The 14615-nt window shown below is 50.8% G+C and overlaps 1 protein-coding gene across 4 annotated transcripts; it reads left to right on the top strand.

Moving 5' to 3' along the window:
- Window positions 1-2328: 2328 nt before the first annotated feature.
- On the top strand, window positions 2329-14453 carry arvcfa (ARVCF delta catenin family member a). 4 transcript variants are annotated; one of them, XM_055513511.1, is made up of 17 exons: window positions 2329-2544; window positions 2632-2955; window positions 5473-5649; window positions 6274-6857; window positions 8214-8692; window positions 8766-8949; window positions 9018-9135; window positions 9213-9381; window positions 10109-10126; window positions 10282-10353; window positions 10791-10918; window positions 11773-11923; window positions 12019-12211; window positions 12356-12467; window positions 12598-12685; window positions 13294-13370; window positions 13533-14453. In XM_055513511.1, exons 2-17 carry the CDS (start codon window positions 2869-2871, stop codon window positions 13623-13625), a joined length of 2730 nt encoding a protein of 909 aa, XP_055369486.1. In that variant the 5' UTR covers window positions 2329-2544; window positions 2632-2868; the 3' UTR covers window positions 13626-14453. The 4 variants fall into 4 exon arrangements, with proteins under 4 accessions (XP_055369486.1, XP_055369488.1, XP_029025409.1 ...); XM_055513513.1 differs by lacking the exon at window positions 2632-2955 and having other exon boundaries at window positions 2330-2544; window positions 5479-5649; XM_029169576.3 differs by lacking the exon at window positions 2632-2955 and having other exon boundaries at window positions 2330-2544.
- The last annotated feature ends 162 nt before the right edge of the window (window positions 14454-14615 follow it).

The following is a 14615-nucleotide window of genomic DNA, read 5'->3' as shown; positions in this document are numbered from 1 at the left end:
GAGCGCACTGCCTAGCAAATTGCAGTTGTCCATTATTAATGGGTTTCTAAGGGATAATGAGCTGACAAAACCCACACACGGCGATGCTGAAAGAAGTGGCTGAAGTTCACACGAGGCTGCTCGAATGAGGCGCGGGCATTGAATGTGGAGATGGAGCGCGTGGCCGACCCTGCGGAGATGGGTCCCTGGAGAGAGGGCGAACGCTCAGGCTGGGGATCTGTCAGGCGGCGAGAGGCTGAGAGGAGGTAGAGGGTCATTCAGGGTTTTAATAGACCGGATACTTGAGCATCAGGTGAAGACCGGCACTCTGTCTCTCACACAACCACTATCTCCCTGGGTTTTATACTAAGACGTGATGATTGGATGATGATTCACATCCAGATGCTGATGACCCGCACGTTTGCGCGGTAGTAAACTTCCCCAGCCTCCGGCTCGTAACGAATGAAAAACGATCCCCGGCTCACAGATCTATGAGGCTGACATTTTGTAACACAAGGTGTGACAAACCCGAAGTGATTCCCGCAAATTTACACTCCCCCAGAAATGTCAATAAATCCGCTAAACTTCATTTTGAGCATAAGAAGGTCTCATCCGTCATCGGTGGCATTTTGAGCCCGTGCTGTAGGGTGTCGTTCAGCTCCCCCCGACTCCCGCTCACTTCACTGATGGCACAGAGCGAAGCTGTGAGATGAGCAAGTTTAGGTTTTAAAACTAATCATTTACAGCGTTGCAGGTTTATAAATGGCTTATAAACAAAGTAGACGTTAAACAGAATTCACACCCCACAGGATTCTCGATTGGTAAAATCTGCCTCCTTCATGTGTGTGTGTGTTGAGAAGCTCTTATTATATTCCTTTGTACCAATTGCAAAGCCATATTCTGTTTGATTTGACATTCAATTAAAACCTTTCATCCGAATATCAAACAGTTAAAAAATACCTGGAGTGATGAAAGTGCTCGGGTGTCTGTCAGTGACCCGCAGCCATTAAGACACTTAATGCTGGCATTTTTCATTCGATGGAACTTTTATTTTTTCGAGTGTTGATGTGGCGCAGTGGGAGAGAACAGCGGCGATCATTTCTGGAACAAATGGATCTGCTTTGCATGTCAGTAAAACCCGTCGAATGCGAAAGCACGCTGTTTCGTGGATGTTGCTTTGATTTCACGACGACGGGATCAAGGCCATTTTGACGCCGAAGGATCAGTTTCACGTCTTTGCTGATGAAGTCTGTCATTTCTATACTGTAAAATCTGAATCACCACCGAGAGAAAAAACAACAGATTTAAAAAGTCCTTATGAAGCAATACGTCAGCTTCAAAAGTGACAAAGTCAACGCGACCAGTAGACGCAGAACTTTCCACAGAGGCACGCGAGTCCTCAGCTCCATGATCGATCACCCTGAGAGCGGCTGGGAATCAATGGATGAGACAGCTGACGGAGAGGAGCCCGGCCCGTGCATGACAGCGCATCATTTTTACTGACTGGCAAGCTGGAAGGCGGCGTGGATTCGTTTAACCCGAGGAAGCACGTGATGCGCCGAGTGTCATCCTGATTGAATATTAATTAGTCAAGCGGAGCCGCGGGTTTGATCTCTTATCAGCTGGACTTCATTCTGCCAAAGTGCCATTTAAAGATGAGCCAGGAGCCCTAAAAAACAGAGATTCGCAATTTATGGGCAGGACCCTGGTAACTTTTCATTCCTCCATGTTATTCTTTTTATTCTCGTGGTCATGACAAATGAAGGCGAACTGAGCTGATGAACGGCAGTGGAGCTGCTGGTCCGCAGCTTTGGCGCTGCGTTCAGGGTCGATGCGCCTTCCCCACGCCTCATCCTTTATTATGCCGCACATGGGTGACACAGGACTGAACTAGTGCGGGGCTGCTCTGTGCTCTGTGCTCCAGCTGCATCTGCTTGTGAGCCCATAGGGAGCGCGTGCGCGCGCACGTGCGCGCGCGCGCACGTGCGTACGTGTGTGCGCCAAGGCTGCCAGAAAATATGGGTACAGCGCGGGGATTGCAGGGGTCTGCACTTACCTAAGCCGTTCACGGACTCAGCGTCACACAGTTGATTCAGCACCTCGCTAATAGCGCACACGTTAAGTGCAGCATAGATCAGAGGAGGAGCGCAGCGGAGAGAGAGAGAGAGAGAGAGAGAGAGAGAGAGAGAGAGAGCAGTGCTTGTCATCTCTCAGTGTTTGTGTGTGGATGCATGTTGATATGTTGAGCAAATGTGTGCACTGTGCGTGTAGTGTGTGTTTGTGAGAGGGAGAAATAGAGGCAGAGAGAGGGAGGGAGAGAGAAAGAGAGGGAGGGAGGGAGGGAGAGAGAGAGAGAGAGGGAGCGGATGTGTGTTAGTGAGAGCTGGGAGAAGGATGGCTGCTCATGTTTGAACTGCCTCACATGCTCATAGGGAGAGTCAAGGCAAAAAAAAAGAAAAGAATCCGCGCAGGCAGTGAAACAGACGTCTCGCTGGGGGGACGCAGCTTGTTCATCATTTGTGTAGAAGCAGAGAAGATTCGGCAATGCCCGCTGAAGTCAAAGAGGTAAGTGTGTGGTGGAATGGCTCTATTTGCTCCGTACCCTCCCTCTTTTTTGCCAATCAGGGATTTTTTTTTTTTGCCTTCCTGCAGAGAACTGTAGCGCTCCACGGCTTTGGCGTTCTCCCCCTGTCATGATGAATGAAGAGGCGCGAGCCGCTTCACCTCCGCGCCGCTCTCTAGTATTCGGTGCAGTCTCCTTGCGTGCACGGGGGACGCGACGCCAACAGCCTCGCCGGGGCGTGCGCACACGCGTATGCATGTCGAGGCGAGGCGAGGCGAGGCGAGGCGCGCGCGCGTGCATGCGGGTGAAACGCACACGCGGGCCGCATGAGGGAGATGCTCTTTGATTTGCATCATGAGGGGAGGTCGTCCCCGCAGGAGGAAAATGCTGCACACGCTCTGGCGAGTGCGCCGGTGTGTGAGCGCGACATTAAATCTGACCATGCAGTGTTTAACTATTTGAGGATCCGAGCCTCGGCATGGAAAGTTTGAGGGTGCATACCCCCCCCCCCCTGATATTTGCGAGGCAGCGTCGCCTCCAACCAGGCTCCAGACCGGGCTCTTTGCGTGGCGTGTTCTGCATAAAGGGCAATTCCGCAGGAAAAGTCTTAAATTACGCGTGCATCCCCTCATTCGTGCTGCGTGGATTCACGGTGACCCGTGTGAGCGTCAGCCATTCAACAGATTGCGGGAGGCAGATGAGTTGTGACAAAGTTGTGACTAACGTCTTGTGACATCAGTCGGCTGATGTCGTGTTTTATTATCCGGCGGCAGCATTAGTCTTTCAATCCCACACTTTGATAAAGACGAAGCGCCTGTTCCGGCTAATTCCTCCCCGGGTTTGATCACCCCACGAGGACGCGGCCCCGCTGATTTAATTGCAGCCACTTCTTGAACGTCGTCTTATCTTCTCGGGGACGATAAGTTTGAATCGTGGCTCGTGCCCGTCGTGCCCTTGAGCCGGTCAGCAAGATCACAACTCACCCAGCATTAGATCTGCCTCTGTCGCCTACAATAATAACCCCGGCTGCAGCTGGCCTCGATACGGGGGGATGACGGGGACGTGACGGTAATCGTGTCATTCTGCATTGCTGCGCCCCGACGTCTGTGTTTTCTATCACAGTGTCTTTTTTAGCGAAGTCCGATTTGGAATAATCATCTGCGGGCGCACGTTGTTAGCGATGGTGCAGTGAGTTATTTAAATGAGCTTTGACTCACAGCGGCCTGACTTCCCCTGGAGCTTGAACCACAACATGCAGGGCCCTGTCCGGACTATTACCGTCCACGGTTAACGTGGCCACGGCCGTGGGAGGATCATCTCCACGCGGCCTGTTTCTCCTCAGTGACCCCCTTTCATCTCGCACTCGCGCGCGACACGTTTCCCACGTGGATTTGTGAGGGTCTTGTGTTCGGGGGGGGGGGGTGAAAGGGGGAGTCAAGCCCCCCCCCCCACGCTCGGCGAGCCGCTCACCGCAGCCTGATTTAACGCAGTGGAGCGGAGTTCTCGGCACTGTTTGATTTAATGCCGCAGCTTCGCACAGCCGAGAGTTTGGGGAGAATTAGGAGTTTGCGTGGTTTCGGTTTTGCACTTTTACGCTCGACCTTTTCGAAAAAATTGATTTTTGCAGACGGCAAACGGTGAATCAGACCAGGATCTCCACGAAGAACCCTATAATTCTCCTCTAGTGATTTTGTTTTAACTGTTTGTCCCAGATTTCTGAAGGAATCAACTGAGATTATTGGATAGTGGCTGAAGGCATCTGAGCAGTGGAACACGTTTTTTGTTGACACACCAAAACGAATGTGAAGTTTGTAAAAGCATCAGCATAAAGTGTGTTTACACTCTAATATTCCCTCCAGTTCTTTTTCACACAAAGATGCTAAATAATTAATTCGCTGTGGTTAATGCAACCCATTTCATTGAACAGAAAGGAGACCTTAAGGTTTATTAATTGAATAAGTGTCATATATAGTATCTATATGTCAGAGTAGCAGCTGGTTTATTGACTGAAGTGTCAGGAGATTGGAGTCCAGTGGCTAAAACTTGAATGACAACCGACTGCTCGCATCCAGTTTCTCTTCCAGCGCTGCTGCGTTTGACAGGGGGTCCTTTGGTTCAGGCCTTACGTAACACAAAGAGTGACGGCAACATCTGTCCAGAGCGATCGAACTAAAAAAAGCGTGACGTCAGCATCAGCGAGTGAGACGCGTGCAAATGATACGAATGAGCGTCTGTTACGTACAGATACCAATAAAGATAAAGATTTCTCGTGAAGTTGAGTGAGATCTCGGCGGAGGATGCTCGATGCTGGAAACCGCAGCAGCTTTGATTCATCATCGCCGCACACAATAACACTGGAGTAACTTATTGCAGCAAAAATGCTTTCCTCCTCCCCGGTCTATTTGTTCTGACCCGATAAGGTCCGCTTGTAAAAGCCTGCGTGTCAGGTCCTCCACGTGTCACCGGGAGAAAGTCTGCTCCACGAGACGACCGTCGCTCTCAAACGGACCAAAGCCGCGGATTCAAGTTCTGGGATCTGCCCGTCGGCTGAAATAGACGAACGCACGCTTCGGTGCACGTGTAATTAACAAACCAGTCATGTGTGCATCCAATGTTTCTGGTTTGAGCTCAAATAAAACGGGGCCTGGATTCTGGCTGATAAACTCTACAGGACCTGCACATGACATCCATATACATTTCCTCCTTTATTATTTTTATTCCTGCATTTTTCAGTGAGAGTTCAGCGGTTTGTGCCTCTAATGGTGCTAATTAAATGATAATGGAGTGAAACGGAGCCGGTCTCTCGGCGGAGTCTCCCCTTAATGACTGTGTGGTCTGCCCCTTATTTATTCCTCCGCGTGTGTGCGTGATCTAAAGGCTCTGTGCGTGAGTGACGCTGCTCACCGGGTCCCGTGTGGTGTGTGGCGCAGGAGCAGGTGTCCGAGGGGCCCCCGCCGCTGCCGCTGCCCCATGAGGCCAAGGAGGCGACTCCGGATCAGCCGTCCGCCAGCGACGAGCTCGACACCCCCACCTCCATCGCGTCCGTCGTGACCTCCACCAACGAGAGCTCCACCGAGACCGACACCCCGCAGCAGACGGACACCGAGGTGCAGTGACTCCCTACAGGTTTTATTAGTTCCCAAAGCCCCCTCCCCAAAAACCCTTATTAATAAAAAAAAATCCAAGTTTTCTTTTAGTCTGATCACCTGTTTTATTACAAAATCAGTCATGAAAAACCCTGAGAGCAGTTTACAGACGCTATGATAACAGGCAGAGGCAGCCAAACTGCCCTGTGGGGCAAAGCTGCCATGAAATTTAATCCAATTACGTTCAGTTTCACTGAGCTTCTACAGCACAGATCTACAAATTGTTGTCCTTAAAAGAACTGGATTTGGTCGCAAGATGCATTTCAGTTGTTGAAATTAGCGGATTAAGCCGGACAATTACGTTCCACAGCCAAATGTGTTTCCAAACAGCAACTGGAGCTGAGCTTGTTTCATCAGAGTCCAATCTGAACTCATTTGCAGCTGGGGGGGGGTTTGTTGTTCTTTGGCAGGAGTGAGTTCATTATTTACCTGAAGCCCACAAAGCCAGAAACGTGGCAATGAGAGAAGAAGACAGCAGACGCACCCAATGCCAATTAGGCCCAAATGGTTCTGACGCCTGGTTCTAAAGACGAACCGAGCTCCTCATTATGGTTCTGTTGAGGCGATTGTTCTCCTTCCTTGTAGGACTCGAAGGCCACGGAACAGGAGAGCGAGCGGGCCCGAACCGAGGCCCGAGCCTCCCCAGACGCGCAGCCGGAGACGTGCCTGGCGCCGGACCCACCGGACCTCGCGTCCGCTCCCGCTGCTCCAGAAAACCCTCCGGACGAGGAGCAACCAGTCGCTGAAGTAAACAGTGAACACACAACGACCGGCAGCAGCACCGCCACAGCGCCGGCGGTCCCGCAGCCCGCGGACCTGCAGCCGGTGAACCCGGACACCCTGAGCAGAGCCTACGCGCTGCCCGACGGCTACAGAGGCATCGGGGGGGACTTTTGCGCGGGTTATGGAAGCCTGTCCCGCGCCACCCTCCACAGCTACTGGCCGGCCAAAAGCTTCCAGCCGGGGGCCCAGTACCCCCTCCCCTTCCTCCGGGACAGCTACGCCCCGGCCGGACTCGGCGGCCCGGCGGACGGCCTCGGCGAACGCGGCGAGAACCTTCTGGACGCGAAGGCCGAGCACCCGGGCGCCGGCTACCCGACGCTGGGGGGCGTCCACCAGTTCAGGCCGATCACCGCCATGGAGCTCCTCAGAGAGCCCTCCAGAACCAGGTAAAGGGACGCTGCATGAGATCCGACTTCACGGACGCCACCGGGGGTGTGTGGGTTTCAAGGACCCTTGTGGTTTCCATGGAGCCCAGATATTCTGTAGATTCAAACAGAGATGACTACCTGCACTTTCACAGAGCAAGATATTTCATTTTAGTGAATCGTGTGTGGGTTGCGTTGTCGCTCAGTCGCTGAACTATTAAATGCAGCGGAGAAAATGTTCAGCAACAGCATCTCTATGCCAGATGATAAATATATGATGTGGCGATTGATCGCCTCCAGCTTCTTAGCGTCTTCTTCCTAAAGACATCCCTGCTTCCACAAACCCGGGACAGTTTTGCAGAGGATCCATGGGGCCCACTCCACTTTATGAGAGTAGGTGTTGTAATCGCGGCTGTTTTGCCATTTCAGCTGCTAATAAACTTTGGCTGCCGTGACAGATGCTGCACTAACGTTTCAGAGCCAGCTCCGGGGCTCTTCCTCTGCCGTTTAGCCGCCGCTCCTCTGCATACTTATGCCCCCGCTCCTCCATTGCTGGGGTTTTATCAGGATGTGGAGGAATCAGAGAATCTCTGGCCGCCGCGTTGCAGAATGGGCCAGTTGCGATTAATCTTCTTTGGTTTCCTTCTCCTGTGGCCCGGCTCCAGGCTGAGCCTTTAGCTTAGCTTCTGTAGCATTTCATCCTGCAATCATCATTGCAGCTTGTGTGTCCTTCACGTCCGTTTTTGCACAGATGGGGTTTGTTAGTTTAAGGTCAATCTGTGATCCCAGGCTGGAAAGGTAAAGGGTACAGAGTGACGGAAATATCAATAGGGTCCGATGATAAATTCAGTTTAGCAAAGGCCACTAGAGAGTCACAAGAAAGTCAATTTACAATTAACACGGAGCGGACGACATAATAACATTTACAATAAGTCCATATAGCAACAAACACACGGAGGACGAATGAGCACAGTGGCTAATTTTGCCATTAAACTTCCAAGATGCACAGATGCGCGTCTTCCTGTGAGTCAACGCGGACAATCGCGAAGCAGATGGACGGCGGTTAAATAGCAGCTGGTATCAATCAGGAGTGACAGCCTCGTGCAACGCTGATAAATAGGGAGGTTTCATCTGTTACCGCCTGCCACAAGCGCTTCCTTAGCCCGTATAAAGTGACAGAGCGGTTTACGGAGGATCCGAGCTGCTCACTCACGCTTGTAAACCCACCGGCGCTCAGCCGCAAACTGAAACACCTATAAAGTTTGATGAATCTCACAAGACATTTAGAGAAACGGTCCTATTTGCTCTGCTGCCGAGAATTCGATGAGACGACTGATGCCTCTCTGTAAACCGAGCGGGTCGCGCTCTCTGTTCCAGAGGCGGCTACGACGACGCCTTCATGGCCCAGTTGGAGGGGAACCTCAATCCCTTCTTCCAGGCCATGTGCCGAGCGCAGACCCTGCAGTTCCCGCACAAGCGCAGCAGCATGGTGAGCCTGGACAGCATACGACGGGACCCCCGCTGGCGGGACCCCAACCTGCACGAGGTGATCTCCATGCTCGGCCACCCCATGGACCCGGTCAAGTCCAACGCCGCCGCCTACCTGCAGCACCTGTGCTACGAGAACGACCGCATCAAGCACGAGGTGCGGCAGCTGAACGGCGTGCCGATCCTGGTGGAGCTGCTGGACCACCCCAAGGCCGAGGTCCACCGCAAGGCCTGCGGGGCGCTGCGCAACATCTCCTACGGGAAGGACCACAACAACAAGATAGCCATCAAGAACTGTGAGGGCATCCAGGCTTTAGTCAGGCTGCTGAGGAAGACCTGCAGCATGGAGGTCAAGGAGCTGGTCACAGGTACGTGCACGGGCTGCTGAGACCTTCTGGAGCCACGGCCTCAATCCTTCACTTTGTTCCAATGTTCTTGCAGGAACTCTCTGGAACCTCTCCTCACACGAGCCCCTGAAGATGGCCGTCATCAACCACGGGCTCCAGACGCTGACGGACGAGATCATCATCCCGCACTCCGGCTGGAGGCGAGCCGCCGCCGAGCCGTCCAAGCTGCAGGGCGCGGAGTGGACCACGGTCTTCAAGAACACCTCCGGGTGCCTGAGGTAAAGCCTCTGTGAAGGTCCCGCCGGAGCCGGCCTTCGCGCTCCCACTCACGGTGCTGCTCCCGCAGGAACGTGAGCTCGGACGGGGCGGAGGCGCGGCAGAGGCTGAGGGAGTGCCAGGGGCTGGTGGACGCCCTGCTGCACGCGCTTCAGTCAGCGGTGGTCAACAAGGACACTAACAACAAGGTTAGTTTGATGGTGGGACGCACCCAAGCGCCGTGACCTGTACTCACTCCTCCGTCGCTTCCTCTCCGTCCTTCCAGTCGGTGGAGAATTGCGTGTGCATCCTGCGAAACCTCTCCTACCACGTCCACAAAGAGATCCCGGGCGCCGAGCGCTTCCAGGAGCCCCACGCCGGCCATCTGATGAGGTCAGTGGGGCACCCGAAGAAGAAGAGCGAGGCCGACTGCTTCGGGGGGAAAAAGGCGAAAGGTTGGTGGAACGTCATGGATGAACACAGGGGTTCTCCGACAGAGAGGGTTCTCCATATGCACAAATGAATGAAAACTTATTGGGTCGTATTCTTTACTTTCTTCAACACTTCACTCACATCCTTTGCCTTTGAATAAGATCTATTTTTAGGCCTGCAATTACGAGCTGTGTGATCTCCTGGTATCTGTGCATTTTCTTTCGCTCTGTTCTAGCTTCAAGCATCACTTTCACATTTCTTCTTCCCTTTTGAGCCAATGAGAGGCTGAATATTTCATAAGCATCAGCGCTCGGTGATAGATTTTCTTGCGCTGCAGGAGAAGCACAGGGTTCAAAAAATTGAATCTTGATTTGACTTTGTTACATCAGCGTTGTGATTTTTGCACCATGCGTGTGATGTAACAAACAGGAAGGTCTGAAATGCGGCGTAGCTCACGCTTGTTTGCGGTAATTAAATGCAGGTGTCTGCGGTATCAGAACTGAGAAATACAGCGTAACAATGAACTGTGATAGAGTTTGAGTTCAGCGGCTTTTTGCCGATGCTAACCCCTCAGCTAATTTACAAATACCTCTCTAAGCGAAACATTAACCCAAAACTGTCAGCTCTCTCAAAGTGCTCTGCGTTTCTCTCTCAAGCATCCAGTTTTTGACATCTCTCCCTCTCTCTCTCTCTCTCTCTCTCTCTCTCTCTCTCTCTCTCTCGTGTTTTCTTTCAAACCTCGTTCGTCAGAGGACTGGTTCACTCAAGGTCAGTCTGCTTGTTATTTTGGCGGTCAGTCGTTTTGTGACTTGATACCGCCTCCAATCTGCTGACATTATTTGTTTGTGTACTGCCATAATGAGAACTGGTGTTTGTGTTTGTGTGCATGTGTGTGTGTGTGTGTGTGTGTTTATGATGTACAGGTTGGAAAAATGGATTTGTGGACAGAAAATACGGTACATTGGATTTACCAAAACGTACAGAACAAACGCAAGGTATATGATTTAATCACTGGTTTACGCAAACAATAACTGTTCCAATTAATGAACACAAGACAAAACAGTCACTAAAATGCCTCAGTACCTGCTTCCTGTGGATCATTTGCTTCACATGCATGACACTGGCATGGCCCGAAAACAGCGGGAGCTGATGTGTTACTTCAAACTGCGAAGTCATGCATCAGCGTCTGCGCATCAGCGTCTGCACATGATCGTCTGCGCATCAGCGGCTGCGCATCGGGGGCTGCGCATCGGGGGCTGCGCATCGGGGGCTGCGCATCAGCGGCTGCGCCCACGCCGTGTTTTTCATGTGTAGTCTGAAGAAACTCTGGGACTTGTTGATGTGGTTGCAATCAAACCAGCGCCTTTAGAAAGTGATGCAATCACTCACCGCGCCTTTATCGCTGAGCTCCTTCTGCCTTTTTCTCCTGCAGGGCTGGAGCTGCTGTACCAGCCGGAGGTGGTGAGGCTCTACCTCTCGCTCCTCACCTGCAGTCACAATCACAACACCCTGGAGGCGGCTGCGGGAGCCCTGCAGAACCTCGCTGCCGGACACTGGGCCGTGAGTGAGCCGAATAGCGATTCTCTCTCCAACAGACCGGCTGTGATTTGAATTTGTTGGCACAGCAGCGGCACACGAGTGGCTGGTTAGATTCTAGTGTGAGATTACAGATAGATTGAAAGTGATAATTCTGTGGAGTACAACGTTTTTAGGAGCAGAGGCATAAATAGAGTTTAGAGGTTGGGTTTATTCCGTCCAGATGTATTTTCTTAGCTGCTTGGTTGTATTTATGAGGCCACATCAACGTGAGCAGAGGGAGGGAAGTAATGGATGCATCATCTTAATAGAACTGGATGCTCTAGATTGATTTAGTCACCATCCTACATGATCAAAAATCACTTTACTGCTGTGACTCCAGGTGGATCCATAGTCCTGTCAAAAAATGTGCTCTGCCAAGATTTACTGTGTCACGAGTGCCACAATAACTTAGCATCAGCGCCGAGGCGAGGCTTAGAATAAAGGGGCTTTAGAAATGCCTTGCTTCTGAAAGTGTTAAAAGTTGCATTATACACAAGGAGGAGACAAGAAGCTTTTTATTCGTGTAGCGAGTGGTTGGGAAAATCATTTGCTATGACTCAAGAAGGGAGTCCCAGACGGAAACATCTCACAGATCCAAGTGCGTGATGCTGCCAGCACTCATATCTTGTCTTTTCTGTGTGTGTGTGTGTGTGTGTGTGTGTGTGTGTGTGTGGGTGTGTGTGTGTGTGCGTGCGTGCGTGCGTGCGTGCGTGCGTGCGTGCGTGAGTGTGTGTGTGTGTGTGTGTGTGTGTGTGTGTGTGTGTGTGTGTGTGTGTGTGTGTGTGTGTGTGTGTGTGTTTGTGTGTGTGTGTGCGTGTGTGTGCATGTGCTCGTAGTGGTCCAATTACATCCGGGCCACAGTGAGAAAAGAGAAGGGACTGCCCATCCTGGTGGAGCTGCTGCGCTCTGATGCGGACAAAGTGGTGCGAGCTGTGGCCATCGCCCTCCGCAACCTCGCCATGGACAGAAGGAACAAAGACCTGATAGGCACGCGTCCCACTGTGCACGCTCAGAACCTCCACGCACGGCTACGGGCCTCCGCGCGGCCGCTTTCACACTGACCTCCGTCCGTGCTCTTACAGGGAGCTACGCTCTGAGGGATCTGGTCAGCAATCTGCCGTGTGGCCAACAGCACCCGGCCAAGAACCTGGAGGGGGACACGGTGGTGTCCGTCCTGAACACCATCCACGAGATCATCACGGAGAGCCCAGAGAACGCCCGGGCGCTCATCCAGGGCCACGCCGTGCAGAAACTGGTGGCCATCAGCAAGTCGAGGTACACACACGGCGTCGCGCATGCCCCCGAAGGCACGTGTGACGCCTGCGATGAGCGTCCAAGCTCTGCCACCACTGGTGTTTGATTATTGGGACAACGTTAGCTCACAGCTGTTTATCGTAACGTCTGATGTTGTGCTCTTAGCCAATCGGCTCGCGAGACCAAGGCGGCTTCTCACGTGCTGCAGACGATATGGTCCTACAAGGACCTGAGGAGCGCTCTGCACAAGGCCGGATGGACCAAGAGCCACTTTAAGGTATGAAGAAACCTTGAGAAGACAAACAGCACGGATATTATTTGGAAGCAGATTTTCAGATGTTAGAACATTATGCCCGTGATGGAAAAGGATAAAAACTCTGATGTTGATTCATATTTGTGTTTCAAAGCCCACGACTACTGGAGTGACTAAAAAATCCAAGAGTGTGAAGCAAGGCAGCGATGACATCACCTTGCCTCTCATGGACAAAACCCAAGGTCGGCGAATCGCTTCATGCATTCCTTCACCACAATGCTATCAAGCAACTATCTGGAGAGAGATGCGGGAGCTGTCCTCCGGTTCTGGGAATAAACACATATCTGTTTTACAACATACTGTGCTTCTTGTCGTGGCGGGGACGAAGAAATGGGCATTTTCAGTCCCAGACCATATTCTTCTGAAACATAGCCTTAAACCAATGATGTGCCGCCAAGTGCACAGACATGGCTTATTAGCCTGAACAGTCTCTCCCAGAGGCAGGGCAGCCTCACGCATCACCAGTCACATTTCATTTGGACCTTATTCCAAAAGGGCAGCCCGTTTCCCACATGGAGAGCGACTTCTAGCTACCCAGAAGAACGGGGATTTTCTCTGAAGGGTATCTGCATGTGTCTCTCTCCGGTGGTTCAGTTTAAATTAATAGACGTGCCCTTTTGGAAAGTGGTGTTACTTAAAAAGACAGTCGGTGCACAGGTGCTTTATCCACCAGGTTAGGGCTGATTCACAGTAACTCATTTAATGAGTCAGACAAGAAGAGACGTATCCAGGAGTATTCTTGTCTGTATGTCTGCATTAAAATATTAAATACAGCTGGTGTCTCTTGCAGATGTATATTCCAGTCTAGAACCAAATGACAGAGTTGGAGATATAAAAGGAGCCGTTATGGAAAGAGATGCTTTGCAGGTAATCATATTTAAATGCATGCATTTTTTAATCTGATGCTGCTACATTACACAGAATGCGTTTCGTATGACTCTGTTATTTCCTTTGTGCGACTTTGTGCGTTTGCGACTGCCGCTGTTGTCTATTGACCGGCACCACGTGTGTGCATGTGTCTCGACCCAGGCGATAAGCGAGCGAAAGCACTTCATCAGAGCTGGCAGGCCTGCAGTGGGCCTCATGGATAACAAGCCTCCGCCGCTGGACTCCTGGGTGTAAACACGGCAACGCAGCCGGTCGGATCCGGTAGCGGCACCTTCCACTGGTAAACCGTGGCTTTGTGTCAGTCCACCCTTCTTGTACAGACGAGAAAAACACAACGCTAAAACTAGTTTCCTTCGACAGAAATAATGTGCCAAACATTTACACATATTTATTACAGAGGTTATTTGTCAATAGCTTTGATGGATTTGTTTTTTTAGGGTGATAGCAAACAGTATGTCAGTATGTAAACCTATGACTGATTATGTATGACACCTGAAATAGCCTAAATATGCAAACAGTGAATTGAGACTCCAAAGAAAAACCCAACTGCTACACTTTATTTTACCTGCTGAGAGATTAGAAACGCTTGTAGAGTTTCATGCTTTTAAGACCGAAAGTGACGTGTGGATCTCCTGTTGTTCATTGCGGTTCTGGGCCAAAGAAGATATCAAATTATTTTAAATAGTTTTAAATTTTTCATCAGAGATATTTAGGATGAGGGCTAACACTGGCCTCGTCGTTAAAATGATTTGATATTCAGTTTATCCTTGACAAAACCTGCCATAAATTAAACTGTGTGCTCATTAGCAAATTGTCGCTCCCTTCGATTCATGACAGGAAAAATGGGACTGTAAATGTGTAACAAAGGACTGTTAATATTCTAAATGAAGGCATTTATATTGTAATATTTATTGTTATACCCATGTTATTACTTAAAGATTATTGGTGTGTGTTAGCTACTACCTGTAAGTGATCCTACCAGTCCATGAGCAACTCTGCTTTGCAGTGGTACTTTTGCATCGCGATGTTGAATGAAAAATAAACAATGTGCATAATTTCTCATTTTTCTTCGTGACCTGTTTTTACATGCAAGTGCTAGTCAGTTGCATTATGGTCTAGGTGTTTGCAGGCCAGGCTACTTTTCATAATACAGCACGTCCCCCTGAGTGAGGAGTTGAACTTTAAAAATGGCTTCATCATAATTACAAGCGCAACCAAAAAGGT

This window comes from Betta splendens, chromosome 12 (genome assembly GCF_900634795.4).
Source record: "Betta splendens chromosome 12, fBetSpl5.4, whole genome shotgun sequence".
Lineage (NCBI taxonomy): Eukaryota > Metazoa > Chordata > Actinopteri > Anabantiformes > Osphronemidae > Betta > Betta splendens.
The sequence above is the reverse complement of the archived record's forward strand: the minus strand, read 5'-3'. Positions and strand labels throughout refer to the sequence as shown.

Bases quoted from the DNA above. Each gene is read 5' to 3' on its own strand.
- arvcfa (XM_055513511.1), top strand. From the start codon at position 2,869: ATGAGGGAGATGCTCTTTGATTTGCATCATGAGGGGAGGTCGTCCCCG. The intron at 5,650-6,273 runs GTGCAGTGACTC...CCTTCCTTGTAG, and splicing joins CGCAGCAGACGGACACCGAG to GACTCGAAGGCCACGGAACA. The intron at 8,950-9,017 runs GTAAAGCCTCTG...CTGCTCCCGCAG, and splicing joins AACACCTCCGGGTGCCTGAG to GAACGTGAGCTCGGACGGGG.